We start from the raw sequence: 20938 nt of genomic DNA, 5'->3' as shown, positions 1-20938 counted from the left end.
TTCCCAGAAAGAAATGTAAGTAGAAATCGATGATCTAAGTGAGGACATGAGCCTTTAAAAAGTCCCAGTGGGTGCAGTCAAAGCAGTCCCTCAGTCCCAGTATAGAGTCTTTGGTCCAGACTGGAACAACTGTGTGCCCAGTTTGAGCTCTCTTTAGTGCTGTGACCTGACAGACCCAGAGGGGCCATCACATCACATTTAGAAGCTCCCCTAATGGAGCCACAACACATGTCCAATACTTAGTCTGTCTTGTTGGACCAACTGGAAGAAATGATTCAAGGACTTAGTCACAGAACAGAGATTCAAATCTCCAAAATCCAACTGGCTGCATCAGGACATATAGTCTGAAACTCTGCACAGTTTCCTGTTTGAATCTGCTTCCTGTTGGCTTCAGCTGTTTGGAGTTTCCATTTTCTAAACTTCTACATTCTGAACCTTCTTCAGCTCTGAACAGATGATGAAACACTGAATGATTTCAAGCTCACACTTTGTCTAATAAACTTACATCTTTCATTCTTTATACAGATTGGAGAACTGTGGTTTGTCAAAGATCAGTTGTGATTATCTGGCAGCAGCGCTGAAGTCCAACCCCTCCCATCTGAGAGAGCTGGAGCTGAGAGGAAACAACCTGAAGTATCCAGATGTGAAGCAGCTGTCTGATCTTCAGCAGAGTCCAGACTACAAACTGGAGACTCTGCTGTGAGTAGAGTGATGGAGTGAGTGGGTGGTGCTGTCAGCAGTATTGTACTAAACACAGTCAGTATGAAACAAAGATCCAGTGTTTCCTGTAAAGCTGCAGCTTCTCAGTGAAGCTGTGAGAGGAGAATGGTGACAGGCTTCAGGATTGGACACAAACACTTCCTGGTTCTGAACTTTATGGTCACCATAGTAACGGCTGACACGCTCTGATCAAACGCTGTCAACAGCCAATCAGCTCTCTGAACAAAGCAGCACGCAGACCAATGACTGCATTCATTTCCAAGTTTAAAGCAGTGAAGAACACAGTCTGTAGGTGAGGAAGAATTTAGTGAGAGCAGATGTTTGGATGGAATTCCTCCAGTTAACAGCTGGAACCGTCCATCTGGATTGTTGGGCTTGTTGTTGGGGTTCCTACAGAGCTCAGAGTGGACACACCAAGGTTCTTCTAATGAATGAAAGTCCAAACTCAAACTAGGAGGGAAAAACATCTTCATCAACTTCAATAAAAATCCAAAGATTAGAAAAAGTGAAGCAACAATGAGTCCTAGTACAGTCCCAGCACTGAAGTCCCTGCTGCTCTTTATACTGGATGTGCTGCATCACTGACTGACAGCTGATGAAGAGTCTCTGGAAACACTCATTTATCTCCTCTGCTCTTCCTTCTTCTCTCTGCAGGTGGAGCTGATGATGGTAAAAGGGACGGTGTGTGTGCTGAGAGAGGAGGAGCTGTGTCCTGATGATCCAGAGAGGTTGAAGCAGCAGCAGCTTGTGTGTAGAGACGCTCTGACTGGGCCATGTTACTGGGAGGTGGAGAGGAGAGCTTCATCCAGCAGTGACTGACAGAGGAATGAGAAGAAGTGCAGATGACTGTCAGTGCTGCAGAGTGAACTGCTCTGAGAACAGCTCCACTGTCAGACACAATGTAGAGTCCAGCATCATCCCTGTGTGTCCCTCTGGATCTGACAGAGGATCATCAGTGTATCTGGACTGCTCTGCTGCTGCTCTGTCCTTCTACAGTCTCTGCACAGTCTCTGTCTGACTCTGGCTTCAGACCCTCCTGGATCAAACTCACCTGGAAAGACTTTCAAACATCACTCAATAGATTTGAATACAGAATATATTTGATATATACTGTAGATGTACTGTAGAGTTGCAGTTTGTCACTTGTAAATACAGTCTGTGAGCAGCTATGAGATGAAAGATCTTTCTAGAAACACGAAATGTTTCCACTCTTCTGTTGCTTTTTCATATATTTCCACAACATTAATATTGATCCCACCTGTCTCACCTGTTTCATGCTTTTATACATAATAACAGGACACGTGTGATCTGAGCGCTGCTGTGGTTGCTGTGCTGCACGTCTTCATTTAGATAACAGAGACATCTAGTGGTTCAGAGGGAGAACTGCAGGAGGTGGAGCTGTGTTTTAGGATGGAAAACTTTTTATCTTTTAGGCGCAGATACAAATATGACAAGTATCAGTGTAAGATACAAAAGGTCAAATCAGTTAGCAGAGGGAACAGTGATCACACAGCAATGTAAGAATAGAAACATAACAGTGAATCTGGACATGTATACAGATGGAAGCAAACAAACAGGATGTAACACTACATTAAAGCCACAAATGGGAAGAAAACAAAGCCAAAGGAAAATATATTTGATCTCAGGAATCCAAATCAGATGCTTTAGAGCAGGGGTCGGCAACCCTGGGCACGCGTGTCACAGCTGGCACGTAAAGGGTTAACTGATGGCACGACCATAGCTGGACTGGCCATCGGGCATACCGATGGTGATTTTTCGTTTTTATGGGCCGATGATGTTTTTTTATGATTATTTTATATTTTATTATATATTTATATAAGGGAGAGAGACGATATCTTGTTGGAATAAACTACGTATTCACTTATTGCTGTTACCAAGTTCCTGTGAAAAGCAGATTTTTCCTATTGCTGACTCAGCTGGATCAGGGAGAGTGACTGAGGTAGATATTGAGCTGTCAGTGTTTTTATATAACATTAAAGTCCCTGAGGGTATGGCACCAAGCTCCACTGAGAATTCCTGAACACTGATTGAAAAATTGTATCGTGCAATAAAGTCATTGTAAGTAAGTAGTTGTCCCTCTTTATTAACCAGCTGAGCCACCAATAGTAAAATAATTAAGTGTAAATGTAACAGCATTGTTTATACTTGTAACTTCAGAGTAAAAAGCTTATTGTTGATATTAACATTAATGTATTATCCTGTAATCAATAATATTTTTATACTTTTTACGCATTAACCATCTGATCTCTATCTTGGCCATTTGGGGCCACTTCACTTCTTCTCCTTCTTGTTTGACTGCTACACTGCAGTGGACCAAAAATAATGATGCAGGTTTGATCTTAAGGATCTAATAGTTCTGTGTGTTTGTGCATGACATTGCAATGCAAACATGTATTTGCAAGATAGAGTGGAATAAATTATGACGCATCAAATATTACACAGCTGCAGTGAATTTTTGTTGATACAGGTTATTGAGCTTTGACTTTCCCAGTCAAACGTAGCTTTGACACACATGATAACACTTTTACTCTTGTACATTTCATAACAAGACACCATAGCCAAAATATTAACTCTCAAAAAAAATTCAAAGCTGCAGCTGCAGCACACACAGCAACAAACACTGTTAGTAAATGTGTCCTGGAGTTTCTGCAGGTGCAGAAAGTGCTGCTGCTGTAAGTAAGACTAACAGCTTCCAGATCACTTGTATTTTTGGAAAGATGGCAAGAAGGGCATCACTGCTCATTTCTACAATCTCCCATATCATGGAATACAAGCCCCTGCCCCATGAAAACCACTTCACAGTAGTAGGAGTCCACTAAAACCTACAAATGAAGAGTGATCCTGGAAGAAATAGGGCGCACACTAGTGACCTCAACAATTACAAGACAGCCTTGTCCCCGATGCTTATATGAAAAAAATACAAAGATTTATGAAACCATTAGGATTTTATTACTGTTTTATCTGAAAAGCTACTGGTAATATATAACCTAACTGGGATTTAAAGTGTAAAAAACAGAATTTAGATAAAATTTTGGTTTTGATGAAAAGGACTGGAGCTAATTTAAAGTGTCGGTTTAAAGTCGGTAAAAGTAGATAAATGTTTTAATAAATATACATTTTACAGCATTTTGTGAACATACACAAAAGTGTTCATTTTTGGCAACGGACAAGCTGAGAGAGAGTTTTATATTTTTTGCTGTCCTTGAACAAAAATAATAGTGCACAATAATCAATGTTGATGTTAATCAATTAGATGCCCCAGACTCTACTATTAATAATACAGCGGTCCCTCGTTTATCGCAGGAGTTACATTCTAAAAATAACCCGCGGTAGGTGAAATCTGCAAAGTAGCCAACTTTATTTTTTACAGTTATTGTAGCTGTTTTAAGACTGCAAAACCTCTCACTACATGCTTTATACACTTTCCTCAGACAGACACGAACATTTTCACACTTTTTTCTTTTGTTTAAACACTCTTAAATTTCAAACCTTCGTAGAAACATACGTCCATTATAAAATGAAACCGTGCAAAACGTTTTGTCGGCATTGTTGTGTTTGTCGGGGAGAAAACTTACAAACATACAGTGCAGCACTTCAGAGTTACACTGCTAGCGATCGAAGATTTATATAAATTCGACAAACTAATCTCATTATGTACTGTACAGCAGCGGTCTCCAACCTTTTTTGCACCACGGTCCAGTTTAATGTCAGAAAATATTTTCACAGAGCGGCCTTTAAGGTGTCACGGATAAATACAACAAAATAAAATGATACAGACAAAGACAAAAACTGTGGTATTTTGTAAATATAATAATAAACGTGAATTCACTGTGTGATTGTGTAACTTTATTAGCAGGGTCCTCCTGAAATGCACAAACAACATTGAGAGTAACATCCTCCTCTCTGCTTCTTGATGCTCTCTGGTCGCTATGGTAACGCGTAAATAGTTCTTTCAAAATGAGACACGACTACAACACGGGAAAAAAGACCCAGGGAACCCAACTTTACGATTAACAACCCTGAAAACCATACACTTTACACCCGAGCCTCAACTTTCGGTACCAAATGGGCCCGGGTGTTGGGGACCGCTGCCATGCAGAAGACACGGCACTGGATTGATTAACAATGGTCTACAGCAATCAGAACGCACAAAACAATTTGCTGTTACAAATTTGCTCTACAGAGCATTTAATAATAAGAAGGATTATTAATAAACGTCTTTCTCTCCTGCTTTTGGTGGAGTGAAACAATAACTCCTGTCTCCAGAGGTCCACAGGTCCACTGGCACCTGGTCCTAACTTCACCCATGTCTGCACCCTCAGACATCCCACTGTGGAGGCATCCTCGCCTGGACCAGTGGCTGCCCTTGTGAGACAGACTTTATGGTCACAAACAGCCCTAATCTGAGAATGAAGGCTCCTTTACATAGAAAGCAGTATGTGGTGTGATGACCGCTGCATTAGCTCAAAATATGTGATGCACTGGCTGCTGCACTCTACCTGTACTGGATCAGTTTTTGTAGCCAGTCCCAGTCTTTACATTTAATATGCACCCACTCCCTGACAGCATGAATGTCAGTGTGTTGAACCTTGACTGTGGCACATGCTCAATGCTCCCTGGACATCGTGCTTAATAAAGGAGATTAAATGTGATGTGATTATGAGTTTTGCTCTTTTGAAGTTTTTTTTTTTTTTTTTTTTTAATATTTTAATACTTTCTTTTTATTGTTTTTCTTTAAACATTATACAGGGGGGTAGGGGGTAACAACAAAACAGAACAAAAAAAAAAGATAAATACAACAGGTAGGGTAAAAAAACCAAACAAAACATCTTGGATCACCTTGTTTCTACAATTTGATCATTTCTCATTATCAATGTGTTGGTCTTTATCCTGTTGGGTTTATGTACTCAGTCCATTTCTCCCACTCCCACTAATTTTCAATATGTATCTATCTTCTTTCATCACATTTCCCGTAATGAGACCAAAGTATAATAATGTACAAGACTTAGATACAGCATAACCCAGAATTTTACCTATAACTAAATGAACATCTTCCTAAAATTTTGTAATCTTGGGACAGAACCAGAAAAACATGGGAATGATTCACATTTACATCTCCACAGCTCCTCCAACACGGTTGTGGTAATGAAGTATGTTCGTTCCTTATTTTGGGTGTTATAAAAAATTGAATTACATTTTTCCAGCAATGCAGTCTCCACTCACGTGATGATGTTGTTGACAACAACAGGAAGGTGACACATGTGAAGGAGGCTCAGTCATATCCTGATCATCCAGACAGATTTGATGTTTATCAGCTGCTGTGTAAAGACGATCTGAAAGGTCGCTGTTACTGGGAGGTCGAGTGGACGAGGAGGGCTTGGATATCAGTGAGTTACAGAGGAATCAAAAGGAAAGGAAGGAGTGATGAGTGTGTGTTTGGTAGAATTTATCAGTCCTGGAGTCTTTTCTGCTCTGAACATTATTCCTCTGTGTGGCACAATAAGAGAGAAACACCCATCTCCTCCTCCTCCTCCTCCTCCTCCTCTGTCTCTAACAGAGCACCAGTGTATGTGGACTGTCCTGCTGGCACTCTGTCCTTCTGCAGAGTTTCCTCTGACTCTCTGATCCACCTCCACACCTTCCACACCACATTTACTGAACCTCTTTATCCTGGATTTGGGTTCTGAGATCCATCGGATGGTTTGATAATGGGTTTCAGTATTGATAAACTATTATTTTGCTCTGAGTCAGTGACTCTGTGTAGTTAGTCTTACCTGTTAGAGAAACAGTTCAGTCTGTACATGTCTGTGTCTTTCACTCAGAAACACATGATGAGATTCATGGATTCAGTCAGTTGATGTTTTAAACTAAATGATTCACAAATTATTATTCAACACAAGTTTGGTGAGCAGCAGGGCTCATCCTGATTTTTGTTTTTGTGCATTATAATGATGAAATAACTTTGTCATGTCTGTGGTGGCCTTTGGAGAATTAAACCATCCTTTAGAAACTAGATATAAATGTCATATTTTCCAACATTGATATTTTTTCTGTGTTTCAGACGACAATGAAAAGATAAAGAACAGTCTGTATAAATTCTGACCATAATTTTCTTCAAGATGAGGCTTCACGTAGCAAATAAACATGTGCGTCATGCAAAGGTTTATTTGTATGACGCACAAACAGACACAATTGAAAGGTACAAATGTGTTGTGCATGAAATGAATTCAAACGTGGTGCAGATGTGTGTCACAAGTTGATCTGGCTGTAGGTTGTGGCACTTGGCCAGAGGTGGCGCTGGTTGATTCGAGTCCATGTTAGTGCACACAAAGTAAACTGCACGCTTTAGTTGTGAAGCAAAAACACTGAAATCGGAGTAATAAAACGTAGGAGGGGAACGATAACGACGACAAGAGTCTCCCGATCGTTTACTCTCGCTGTCCTGTGAACAGCATCGGCGTGGTGTTAATTGTTTGCCGTTTTCGCGATCGCGTCGCGCATGAGAATATCACCAGGTAAACTCGAGACATTTTTAAACATTTTGTTGTTCAACAGCATCAAGACTGACGGAGTGTGTTTGAGATAACCTCACAAGTGTCACAGATGAAACATTTGGCATTTTTTTGCTGGTTTGTCGGTAGCAGCTCCTGAAAGGTAAGTCTGCTACACCTCTGTTTGAGCAAATCCAGTTAATCTAAGCGCCAGTTAATCTGGAACACCGGTCCGAGTGTCAGGTGAACTGAGCTTCAGGTAAGAAGTTATGACCTGCAGTCTATCTGGGTCAGATATAAACCAAGTTTAGGTGGAGTTTATTTTCTTTGTGCTGACTTTTTACAGTCATTCAGTTACAATAACTCGTACTTCGTACTAGCTAGCATGATGAGTTTCTATAGAGATTGACAGACCACGTGACTTTCGCACATTGCATGTTGGGTACGAGTGGCAACAAAATCAAAACACTGCATCAAACACTAGTATTTCCAGCACCGGTAATCATTAATTCTTTAGTTTTAATCCCTACTTGCATTTTATTTGCCCCAAAAACAGTTATGTACAAAACAACGGAGAACTCAGCAGGTCCGTACGAAGACAGACTTGATGAAAAGGCAAAAAAAGGACGAGGAAAAAATCAAAGAAGTGAAAGGGTCAGACCCATACGAGCATACAGAGTGGAGTAAGAACGTTAGCGTGCTGCCCAACTTTCATCACGCTCATATTTATTATTATATGATCCTGAGTGAAGTGTGAATGCATACACTCACAAAATGTTTAGTAACTTCAGATCCCTGCAACAAGCCCTGGTCCAGTTTGCTTTGCTGATTTGGACTATTCCATTTCACAGCTGTTGTTACATTTTTTTCTTTATCTCCTGTACAGGCCAACACAATCTAATTATCATTTCAGGTTACAGTATTACACAACATTCAGATTTCGGAGTGCCCCATGTGTAACGTTGGTACCCAGTCTGGATTTGTTTGATCCATTTCATAGGCAGGCTTCCCTACAGTTGTGCGAAAGAATTAGCGAATCGTTACATAGCACGTATGTATGCACAGTCACTCAATTCTATGTTTGATCACAATTTCTATAACCTCCGAGAGCCACAACGATAATATTACTAAGCTATAAAGAGTGATATGAACATATATAGAACTTACCAGAGTGAAAATGTCTGGAGCACCAACAGATATCTGGAGATGGAAGCGAACTGGATAACAGCTCGTCTCACAGCTGCTATCTTTATCTCCTGTAAAGGCCAACACAATCTATTTGTTGTTTCAGGTTGTAGTATTACACAACATTTTCAGATCTACTAGAAAAAAAAGAGTGTTTTGTAATTCATTCAATTTTTCTTTATTTATAACTGGCATTATTGTTTCATTCTATTATAGAATCTTAATAGAAAGAAGCAAAATTGTGTTCCATCGTGCTTTATTAGCTGCTTTGGTGAAAAACAAATCAACAATGAATTAAAAAACAACATACTGGAAAACAGTTATTCATCACTTGCTTGCTTAAATACAACCCTTGGGCACATATATGCGGGACGTTTCGTGGCTATTTTGATATCGCTCTCTCTCTTAACCAATCAAATCTCACTGTGGTAGAAGCTTTACACTCGGTATGACCCAGGTTGATAGAGGGTGCACAGTCTGGATCGCATTCCAGCATTTTGTAGGCTGGTTTTTCTATAAATCACATCAAAAAATTGGCAAACATTAGCCCGCAAAGCCACAGTGAACAAAGCAGCATAGCGCAATGAATTCAATTCAAATCAATATAAGACTTATTTGTAACCTACATCAACAATTATGTTATGATAAATTATGTAATAACTACAACAGAAGACTTACCTTTGTGCAAATGCTTGGAGCAGACTAACATGTGAGCTGGAGTGTTCTGGGACGTTATATTTGGTCTTCGAATGGCTGCAATCCAGGCCATCCGTTGGCTCTTTGTTATTTCGGAAACGTGGCTTAAACAATTTCTCTTCCATGATGTAATCCGATAACAACCGATCTCTTTACCCGTCGGCTTCCCGTGGCTGTCATGCGACCGGCTATTGCAGTTAATAATACAACAGCTTCTTCCTATTTTTTGTGTTTCTTTTTATCGCTGTGTGACTGTTTTCATGTGAAAGCCTGCTTGCGCTAGTACCGCTTGCCTCTCGTTCCCAGAATCCTTTGCGGTTTTACCCCTGAATGACGTAACATTTTCAATCTTTGATGTTACTGATGTTGAACTTTATTTAATTTATAAAGTTAATTAGTAGAGTTTCCAACCGCCCCGTAAAAAGACGGAATCGTCCCGCATTGAGAGAAAATATTACACGTTTTGTGTTGAGGTGAAAAGGAACAGTTTGTCTAGCATGACGGAGTTTTCATCAGCATTGTTGTAGCGAACTTTATTTTATTCATAAGTTAGTAGAGTTGCCAACCGTCCTGTAAAAAGACGGAATCGTCCCGCATTCAGAGAAAATTCATTTCGTATTGAGCTGAAAAGGAACACAGTTTGTCCCGGACTTCAGCTAGAATGGAAAAAGACACAAAGCTGGATTTATTCTGTCGTTACGCTGCACAGCTGTTTCTTCTTCTCCCATTCTCTCCCTCTCCTGTTTCTACTTCAATCATGAAACTGATCAATGATCAGCTGATCGGCTTTTCTCTCTTGTTTGTTTATCACCCACTTTGCGCCAGAAAGAGGAAACCAGCAGATGTCGTGCTAAACAACAGCAGCACGTTTAAGCTTGATCAGCTGTTGTTATAATTTATTTAATCTTAATTTCTAGTATCAGCTGATGTTTGCTGGAGCCACAGCTGTAAAACTGCTGGTCATGATGTCGGTTTGGATATTTGGTGAGAGGGAAACATGAAGATGAAACCAGGAGATGTCCTTACTGAATCATCAGAGCTGAACAGGTGATGGAGAAACAGGTTTACCTTTTAGGTGACATGAATGAGTTGAAGGGAAGTTATGAACTGTTTCTGAGAGACAAATAACACCAGGATCCTTTTCTAAGTAGCTGACAGCTGGTAACTGTGCAGGGGAGGGTCTAGCAAAGTTATGCCAGGGGGGCAGGTAGGGCAACAGGGAGAGGGGGGCACAAAGAAATACTTTTCTTTCTTATTCTCACTTAAAATGTCTCGCTTTTAATAAATAATTATCTGAAGCTTACAACCAAAGTTTTTATCTGATGTAAAATGTATAGAAATCAGACATATAACATCGAAGCAGCTGGAATCCACAGCTGTGTGTGTTCATGGAGCTGCATTTTCACCTGCTGGACATCACTACCTGACAAGTTTAACCATCTTCACAACATTGCAGAGGCCTTATTGACAGTAGTTGGCTCTACATATCTGTGTGAGCAGATTTTCTCTCACATAAGTGTCCTCAGGTAGCCGTCTGAATGCTGGACACTCGGAGACCTGTGTCTCTGAGTGGGAGACCAAAGATTACATTAACATGTGTGTCCCTGTATTAACAAACATGCCATATTGGCCCAGTTTATGTTTCTTATCATTGCTGTGAGGAGACCATAAATAGCATGTGCATTTTCTGCTGTAAAGTTCATTTGCTGTTACGGAGTTCTTGTTATGGATAAAAAGTCTTTTTTTTGTTTCAAAGTAGCTGATAACTATTCGCTGATAGCTGCCAACATCTGTGAACAAATATAATTCTATAAAGTGGTTCTATATAGTGTGTAACTGTTCTCAAATTCACACTTCTTTCCATAACAGTTACATTCTTTTATCATATCAATAAACACATCACATTGTCTTCTGCAGTGTCTTACTGGCTGAACAGTTATATTCAATAACAGCATCGGTAAATACATCACATTTGTTCCCTTCAGTAATTTACTGGCAAAATCACTATTTAGTGCATCATGAAACCCAGCTTATTTAACTGTGAATGCCTCTGTTAGCTACACAGAGTTGCTCAGAGTGCTTGTGTTACACTAGCTCACTAGTCACTTGAACATAACTATTAACGTTCACATCTCACAGAACTGGTTTGATTGGAGCATTACAACACGTTTGCACAGAGCATAGGAGCGCACTGACGCTGCTTCACGAGCGCTCCACCTAACGAGCGGGCTCGCAATGCGGCCGCGCGGGACACTCCTCTGGTTTTTCCCGTGTTTACATATAAATAAGTCGGGCAGACCGCCTTAACTCTCTCATTCATATTAATGTGGGTAACCATGGTAACAATAAACAACATTTTGGGTGCGAGCACCATTTACCAACCTGTAAAAGCAGGTGAAGAGCGGAGTAAGGAAGACACGATGCATCTCTGCTTTCCTCCAGAACGTGTCTGAGGAAGCAGCGGAAGGTGGGCTCCACTTACTGCACCCTGAAACCCCGGAGCAACCACCAAAGTTCCGCCCTCACTCCTTTCTAACACAAAATGTATCCCTGTTACATGGGTTTTCTATCCTTTTAAAGAAACTGAAAATAAATACATATAGTAATGAAAAATGTCCCGTTACATGAGTGTTTTACACAAAATAATATTAATGTGGTCATTCCCTCACAGGGGTGCCACATCCTCACAGTTCAATATGTCCTCATTGCACAGATCAATGACATCAGAGCTGTAATGTTGTTCCTGTCTCACTAAAACTTCTGACATAAGGTGACATTTCTGGGTAATTCCTACTCCAGGGTGACCAGTTTGAATCCCTCTATTACTGCTGGGAACATGCTGCTAAAGTGCCCTTGAGCAAGGCCACATCCAGGTTATGAAGCCAACCCTGGGCTCTGCTTGCTGGCAGTGACAGAGTAGATGAAACAGCTCAGTGGATCCTAACTCAAAGCTAACAGCGCCCTGTCATCGATAAGTGAAATAAAGCTGACTCACCCACAGCTGCACACAAACACCTCCAACACCTACAGGTCAGTAGATCCACTGCTGTCGATTGTAGAGGAATTTCTTTCACTAAGGTATTAATCACATTATTTCATTGTTTTAACATGTCTGACACTCATACTTAAGACAAATGGTAGGGGGTGTAGCAAAGATGTTGGGGGGAAAACAGGAACTCCAGAGGACCAGTCTTTTGTCTCTTGAGGACTCTGGGAAGTAGCAAGGGAGTGTGAACCTTAAGGTGTGAAACAGCTGTGTACTGCCTTTTGTTCCTGGAGAAGGTATTTAACTGAGAGGTTGACTTTGGCTCAGTGAGACTCTGCTGACCGTCGGTCCCGCGGCCATGGAGAGCTCCACAAGCTTGGTTGTATGTTCTTTGTGTGTGCTTGGAAATAAAAGAATGTTAGCTACCGCTCACCGCTCGTCTGCAGGCTTTATTTAAGTGGAAAAACTTCCACAACACTCTAATGGTGCACAAACTTTGCTTGTTCAGCGTTTGCTGCTGCTGACTTTGAAAACGCCTTCACGCCAAACAATGGAATCAAATATATCGACTCACCTTAGACTAAAGAGAAGCTCGGCACTGCTAACAAAACTCAAACACAAAAGGCTTTTTAAAGACAACAATCACTTTGACAGATACACAAAAATGACTGAGTACAGAGGAGCTGCTGGTTTGAAGCCACAGAAAATGTTCAAATGTTTAAACACACTGGAGCGTTGCAGCCATGATGCATTTGTTCTGCTAAGGTCACACACATTAGCTGCCTTACATTTTAGTAAGTAGTCATCCTTTTCCCAGGACTGTTGGTCAAACGTTCTCTCCACATGTTTAAGGTCAAGGTCACTTTATCGTCTCCCTGAAGGAGGAAAGCAGATATTACTAAACATCACAATAAAAACATATGAAATGGGTGCACATGAGGAAAGAAGCCGTCTGCACTGTTAAAGTGATGCAAACATGCACATCTTCACACATAAAGCACCAACACCTCTCAGTTTACACGTTTAGCAGCAGCTGGTAAAACCCACAGTGATCTTGGAGCCTCCCTGAAGGACTCGTTCATCAATAACTGTCAGGAGGACGATTGTGCTTAAACCTTCTGCACACGTCCTGTAGTTACACACTCGGGAAGAAAGATGGCGTCCTCGCTCTCCAACATGATCTGTGTCTCATCCAGGACGCTCAAACACAGATTAGTTTCCAAATATTAGACGCACTGGTTCTTCATGCGTTTCTACCTGAGCACTCAAAGTCATTTATACAACATGCCTCATTCACCTGTTGGTGCATCTGTTTCTGTGTTTGGGTGTTTCCATCAGTGCCTGATGTTTGTGATCTTTGATCTATTCTGAGTTCTCTCTTTGTAACAAAAATATTGTTTGGCTTCTTTTGCAAACAAGGCAAAAGAATTTTAATGGATTCATTTACTGATCTTACTTTTCTAATGCAAAGCCGTCCTTTCAATGCTTTAGAAATAAAACCAAACAATATTTTTAAAACTTTCCCAAAATATAAAAGCTATTAAAACCATAAACTTCTGCACCTTGTTTATGTGATTCTTCTTCTAGACTGTCTGTAATTGTTATTGCTAATTGTCAATAAAGTAGTTTTTTATAAGATATGTTCTAAAGGAAGCTTGTGGCGAGGGAGGAGGGGCGACTAAAAGCCAGGTTCATATAGTGGGAAAGTACTCAGGTCATGTGAGGATATTTACTGGTGCGTCAACACTGTCAGATAAAAGAACGGCTGTTGCATTTGTTATCCCAGAAATAAGTTTCGTGATGAGTAAAAGAATTACAGATTATGTGGCAGTTTATACTGGGGAGTTGGTAGCGATTTTACTGGCTTTGAACTGGGTGGAGGACGCACCAGTAGGGAGGTATTTGGTTTGCTTGGACTCTAGCAGCGCGCTAGTGAGTACAGGTAATATGTCTTCAGACTCCAGGCAAGATATTGTTTTTGATTTCATTTATTGTATAGAATTAAACACAGAGGAATAGAAGTGGATTTCTTATGGCTTCCTGTGAATATCGGTGTTGATGACAATGAACAGGATGATAAGTTTGCAAAAGGTGCAGCAAGAAGAAGTCATGTAGGTTTAACTATAAAACACAGTAAACGTGAGGTGAAGAGTATAATCAAGGTAAAGATGAATGACGAGTGGCAGGCACAATGGGACAGAGACGGGAAAGGCAGATATTATTATACAGAAAACAGTTGGGCAGTGTAGAAGAAGCTGCAGGAGAGACGAGGATATAATCTGCAGAGTAAGATTTGGTCACACAGGCTTGAATAGCACACTTAAAAAGATAAACATGACACAGGGAAGCGTGACTTCTGTGGACAAGAGGAGACGTTTGACAGGTTGTTAGCATAGTAAGGATGCTTGATGGAAAAAAGGATGTTTGATATGAAAGGAAGGTTGGAGATTGGCCTATAATTAGCTAAGACTGCTGGGTCTAGAGATGCTTTTTGAGTAAAGGTTTAACTACAGCCAGCTTGAAGGCCTGTGGTACATAGCCGATTATTAGAGATAGGTTGATCATATTTAAGATCGAAGAATTAATTAATGGCAGGACTTCTTTGAGCAGTTTTGTAGGAATGGGGTCTAAAAGACACGTTGATGGTTTGGAGAAAGTAATTATTGAAGTTAACTCAGAAAGATCAATTGGAGAAAAACAGTCTAACTTAACATCAATGGTACTAAGAGTAGCTGTAGATAATATTACATCTGTGGGATGATTATTGGTAATTTTATCTCTAATGATAAAAATTTTATTTGTGAAGAAGTTCATGAAGTCATTACTAGTTAACGTTAAAGGGATGGTTGGCTCAAAAAAGATCCGACTTTTTGTCGGCCTGGCTACAGTGATGAAGAGAAACCTGGGGTTGTTCTTATTTTCTTCAATCAGTGACGAATAGTAAGATGTTCTGGCTTTGCGGAGGGCTTTCTTATAAAGCAACAAACTATTTCTCCAGGCTAAATCGCAGCCATCACTGCTGCCCTTCACTATTCACTCGCCCACCTGGAAAACAAAGACTCCTACATCAGGGTACTTTTAATTGACTACAGCTCTGCTTTCAATACTGTGATCCCACACAAACTCACTCACAAGCTGGCAACACTCGGCCTGCACCCCACCTTCTGTGACTGGCAACAGGACTTTTTGACTGGCAGGCCTCAGTCTGTCAGGATCGCCAACAAGACTTCAGGCAGTATTATCACAAACACTGGCGTCCTACAGGGTTGCGTCCTCATCCTCTACACCCTGGTCACCCATGACTGTGTCGCCTCCAACAAAGATAACATCAATTTGAAGTTCACGGATGACACTGCAGTGATCGGTCGCATCACTGGAGAGGACGACGTGGCATATAGGAGAGAGGAGGCTGGTCTGGTGTCAAGGTGTGAGGACAACAACCTCACCCTCAACACTAATAAGACAAAGGAGATGATAGTTGATAGATGCTTTTCTCCTGTATTGGCTTCCCTTCATTGGCTTCCTGTTAAATCCAGAATTCAAAATCCTGCTCCTCACATACAAGGTCTTAAATAATCAGGCCCCATCTTATCTTAATGACCTTGTAGTACCATATCACCCTATTAGAGCACTTCGCTCTCACACTGCAGGCCAACTTGTTGTTCCTAGAGTATTTAAAAAGTAGAATGGGAGGGAGAGCCTTCAGTTTTCAGGCCCCTCTTCTGTGGAACCAGCTTCCAGTTTGGATTCAGGAGACAGACACTATCTCTACTTTTAAGATAAGGCTTCAAACTTTCCTTTTTGCTAAAGCATATAGTTAGGGCTGGACCAGGTGACCCTGAATCCTCCCTTAGTTATGCTGCAATAGACGTAGGCTGCCGGGGATTCCCATGATGCATTGAGTTTTTCCTTTCCAGTCACCTTTCTCACTCACTATGTGTTAATAGATCTCTCTGCATCGAATCATATCTGTTATTAATCTCTGTCTCTCTTCCACAGCATGTCTTTATCCTGTCTTCCTTCTCTCACCCCAACCAATCACAGCAGATGGCCCCGCCCCTCCCTGAGCCTGGTTCTGCTGGAGGTTTCTTCCTGTTAAAAGTGAGTTTTTCCTTCCCACTGTCGCCAAAGTGCTTGCTCATAGGGGGTCATATGATTGTTGGGTTTTTCTTTGTATCTATGAAGCGCCTTGAGGTGACTTTTGTTGTGATTTGGCGCTATATAAATAAAATTGAATTGAATTGAATTGAATAGTGGACACGAGGAAGAAGAAGATGCCTCACCAGCCGCTGTTTTTCCCCGTTCCTTGAAGTGGAGAGGGTGAGCAGCAGTACCTGGGCGTCCACATCAGTGAGGACCTCCCCTGGACACTGAACACCACACAGCTTGTCAAGAAGGCTGAGCAGCTGCTATATTTCCTGAGGAGGCTCAGGAAATTTCGTATGTTGGCCAAGATCCTCAGCAGCTTCTACAGCTGCATTGTGGAGAGCAGCCTGACCAGCTGCATCACTGCATGGTACGGCAGCACTACTGCTATGGACCGCAAACGCCTGCAGAGTGATAACAACTGTGGAGAAGATCATCAGGACCCCACTGCTCTCTCTGCAGAGCAGCTACCATCACAGACTCCAGAGGAGAGACACACCTCTGCCCTCGAGACGAAGGTTCAGAAGTGTGAAATCTAGAACATCCAGACTCAACAACTCCATCTTCCCCACTGCTATCAGACTCCTGAACAGCTGACCGACCTCAAACTGCAGTTTGCACATCAGGTCACTTTGCACACTAAGTTCATTTTGCACATTAAACTCTTTTGTACATCCATGTACATCGACATCTGCAGACCACACGTGTCTTCAATTACTTATTTGTACTTATTTGCAGTTATTTATCTTTTTTTAAATTATTTTTTATCCTTATTTTTATCTTTTTATTTATTCTTATCTTGTTCTTTGAACCCTTATCGAACTTGGCATTGTGCATGCTATTTCTTCTGTACATATGACAATAAATGCTTTGAATCTTGAATCTTTGAATCTTGAATCTGTACACATCTGTATGTTTCAGCTTTGTCCTTCAGTCACAACATGGTTCATCTTCATCTTAACTTCCTGTGAGCTTCTATCGTGGTTAAAGTTCATGAATCCTCTGGACATCAAACACTGATGTGTTATTGGAGCTGAGTGAAGTTTGATGGCTTTATTATCCACGCTGTGACACATGGCAGCTGTCAGAGCAGAACACATGAAGTCAGCAGGTGTGATTAAATTCAGGGACACAGACCCCATGTTGATCCTCTACCTAATCACACAAGCCAAGGTGTGAGAAAGGGTGTGGGTCGCAATCAGCCAAGGTTTTGGGTGAACTAATTGTGAGACCTAGCCCCACCCTAACATGTGATTTCCTGTGAAATCACATGTTGAAACGTCTTCAATCAACTTAAAGAAGTCCAGACGCTTTTCTTTCCAAGCTCCTTCGACTACATCATTCATTGAACAGCTTCCAGCTTCTTTTGCTTTGCTACAGTTTGGATGGATTTGCATTTAAAGATGAAACAAGACAAAAATGGTTAGGGTCAGGAGGTCAAAGGTCAGAGCTCCTGTGGGTCTGAGGGCGGCCTCATGCTGGAGAAGGATGAAGGAGTCTGACCTGAGCCAGTGTTTGACATGAACACATCAGCACTGCTATCAGTGAGCCTAACGACAGCCGTTAGCATCATTTCAGTGTTTCAGTCATTTAAAAACACTTCCTGTCACTGTGGTGGTTACAGTGACATCATGCAGTTTGTGTTTTGACCTCCAGAGGGTGACAAATCAGCACAGACAGAGAGCTCCATTCAAACTTTGCTGCCATCAGTAATAATTCTTCAAATATAATCATCAGTGTTTGAGCAGTTATGATATCAGGGACAATCTAGACATGTGTGACAATACTGATCATGTCACATGACACACCTTAAACATCATGTGATCCACTCTCAGTCTGCACTTTGATTCATTACTTCAACACGTTGAAATGAGATTTGAAGAAACCTTCAGTGAAATAAATCTTTCATGGATTCATGTGAGCAGCAGATGAACTTTGTACCAACAACATCTTCAATAACAGAGTCTGAATGAAGCTCAGGTGTTGATGCTGCTCACTGATTGGACGGTTGGTTTTAGCTCTGCTCTCAGTCTTTACTGCACAGGTGAAGGTAGAAAGTGTGACTGGATCTATAGACTGGAAACAGAGAAACATGCTGAACATTTGAAGCTTTGCAGCAGAAATGTTCATGTTACAAATACAGCAGAGCTGATCTGGGATCAGTGTGTTCACACCTGCAGCTACAACAAGGTTTCATGTCTCCACATGTCAGCATGTGATCTTTACTCTGAATCAGTCTGAGCAGTCAGACGGCATATTTTTAAAGTTAACACATCAACACACACAGAGCTGAGCTCCTCCCACCTGTGCTGAGTTTCAGGTGGAGTCCCGCCTCCTTCCAGGAAGCAGCTCACCTGTGTGTCCGTGTTTAGTGTCCAGGTGTGGAGTGGAGCTTGTTGTTGGTGTGTGAAGAAACTGTAAGTTTGCTTTGTTTCCTCCTTTAACAGTTTGTCTTTAGGAACTTTACTGTTTGTTCAGCTCACATTTGATTTCTTCACACAACAAACTGTGTGTTTGTATTTCCGGTCTCTCCATTAAAGTCAGTGTGTAATGTTTCCTGGTTAACATCAGCTGTGCGCAGCTTAGTTCCAGCACAAATCTGCCGCTCCATAGTTCACGGTAACGGACTCACAGCTGGACCAACGAGGCCGAGTGTGTCCGCCACTCTGAGCTACGTTCCTGTTTGTGTACTTATAGTTTGTGCTGTGTCCCAATTAAGAGAGTGCACGCTTGAAGTACGCGCACTACGCGCACTACGTACTATAAGTACGAGAAGTGCAGAAGTGAGAGGTTTGTGAAATGGGACGGTCTAGTCTTCGTCACGCTGCTCAGGTTGCCTAGCAACCATGATACTAACAGCGAGAAACGTTTCATACAGCTTTGTTTGACAGAAATGAAGGAGAAAAAATGTTTTGTTGCTCATCCATTTTTTTCATGACATCACTTTGATTAGTTGAGCATCTGAGGCTGAGACCACAGGACTGTAAAACATGATTGTTGGGCTTCATTTCTGTACTGAACAGTCATTTTAAGATTAGTTAGTAAATAACAATTAGCTAATGTTGATCATGAGACTAAAATCATCTCACTGTGATAATGTAAATATAATATGGCCAATATTATATGTATTGTCAGATTATTATGATATATATATATATATATATATATATATATATATATATATATATATATATATATTACAGCAGTGAGCTTGAACTCTGTGTCAAAGATTCAAGTAGAAGTTACTTATATATCACTTTAAATCTTCACTCAAAGACAAGTATCTTTGACAGTGTACATATAGATGTATTATTTAAAAGAAACAAATGTTGTTCTTTCAGTATGTTGGCATTACTAAATTTGACTCAATGCTTACATATATGTGTAAAAAGCAAATGTACGAGCTGTGAAAACTGTTTCTGATAGAATGAAGAGTAGACTGATATATGAAATATTCCTTTATTGGGTGAGAAAATCAGACCATGTCATAACTGCTTTAAGTCATACAGAATAGATATCAGAGCCTTAAACTGGCTGACTTCTGTTAAATGGGTCAAACTGGGCAGAAAGTCTACAAACACATAACATCCTTATAGAATATGATGTAACACAATAGATCAACTTACCTCAGAATATATAAAGCATATAAACAATTACAGTAATATGATGAAACAAACACAGCAGTGCTACTAATCCGAAATACTCAAAGCTTCATAGAACTGAAACAAACATTTATTTTTAGGTCCATTCTGCTGCTGATACATACTTTAGGTTTCTGAACATTAAACTTGTTGCTGCCTTTCATAGTGTGTAACTTGAAGGCCCTGAGTACTTTCTCCCACACTGCAAACACTGGGATGATACAATTATTTGAACATTACCTAATAAGACTGATTCAGGACAGACAATTAGTTATGTTAAACTTTTCTAGCAGTCCTTCACAAACAGGGAACAGTCTGTCTATTCTCTCCATCTGTCAGCTGCTGCTGGCTCTTACTCCTCCTCTTCCTCACACACTGCTGGGTTTGTCCTGGTGGATCATCAGGGTGCAAAGCCTCACAGATGATGTGCAGCAGTGGGTCCCTCAGTCTGTCCTCACTCTGGACAGTTGCAGTTGTCACACATGGAAATCAAATGTGTGATAAGCTGCAGGATTCAAACACAAGTGTAAGTTATAAATACATGTTCATACTTTTATTCCACAATCAGAGAGAAAGAAACTGAGAGAGAGTGCAGGACAGACAGACAGGTGACAGTCTCAGGTGTATACACTGCTACACAACAGCACAAGAGAAGTAGGATTTAGTGTTTGTGTTATTACGAGTGCTAAACAAGAAGAGTTCCCAGATGGTACAGTGGACACATGTGTGACTCCTGTGATTAAAGCATCTTTCTTTCAGCTTAACGAGTGAACCGTCAGCTCGTTCAAACACACGTTAAAGTCCGTTTGGCTCGACACCACCGAACAGAGGCAGCAATATAACATAGCTAACATTAACAGTGCAGTGAATCCTGCTTGTGCCGTGATATTCAGGACTGCAAACCGAGCAGCATCACTGACTTTCAGCTTGTTGTGTTTGTGGATATATGACTGACTTTAATTATCCATAAAATCATCACATTCTCTGTAGGATTAAGGTCGACTATATATATATATATTTTGAAGTAGAGGCTTTAAAACCAAGCAAACGCT

The 20938-nt window shown here is 40.9% G+C and overlaps 1 protein-coding gene across 1 annotated transcript; it reads left to right on the top strand.

Moving 5' to 3' along the window:
- Nucleotides 1-3458: 3458 nt before the first annotated feature.
- LOC148105795 (stonustoxin subunit beta-like) lies at nt 3459-6428 on the top strand. Its single transcript, XM_087838396.1, has 2 exons — nt 3459-3542; nt 5946-6428. The coding sequence occupies exons 1-2, from the start codon at nt 3459-3461 to the stop codon at nt 6426-6428; spliced, it is 567 nt and encodes a 188-aa protein (XP_087694522.1).
- The last annotated feature ends 14510 nt before the right edge of the window (nt 6429-20938 follow it).

This window comes from Neolamprologus brichardi, chromosome 3 (genome assembly GCF_056152115.1).
Source record: "Neolamprologus brichardi isolate AB-2024 chromosome 3, ASM5615211v1, whole genome shotgun sequence".
Classification (NCBI taxonomy): domain Eukaryota; kingdom Metazoa; phylum Chordata; class Actinopteri; order Cichliformes; family Cichlidae; genus Neolamprologus; species Neolamprologus brichardi.
Note: the sequence above shows the minus strand (reverse complement) of the source record. Positions and strands in the feature narration are given on the sequence as shown.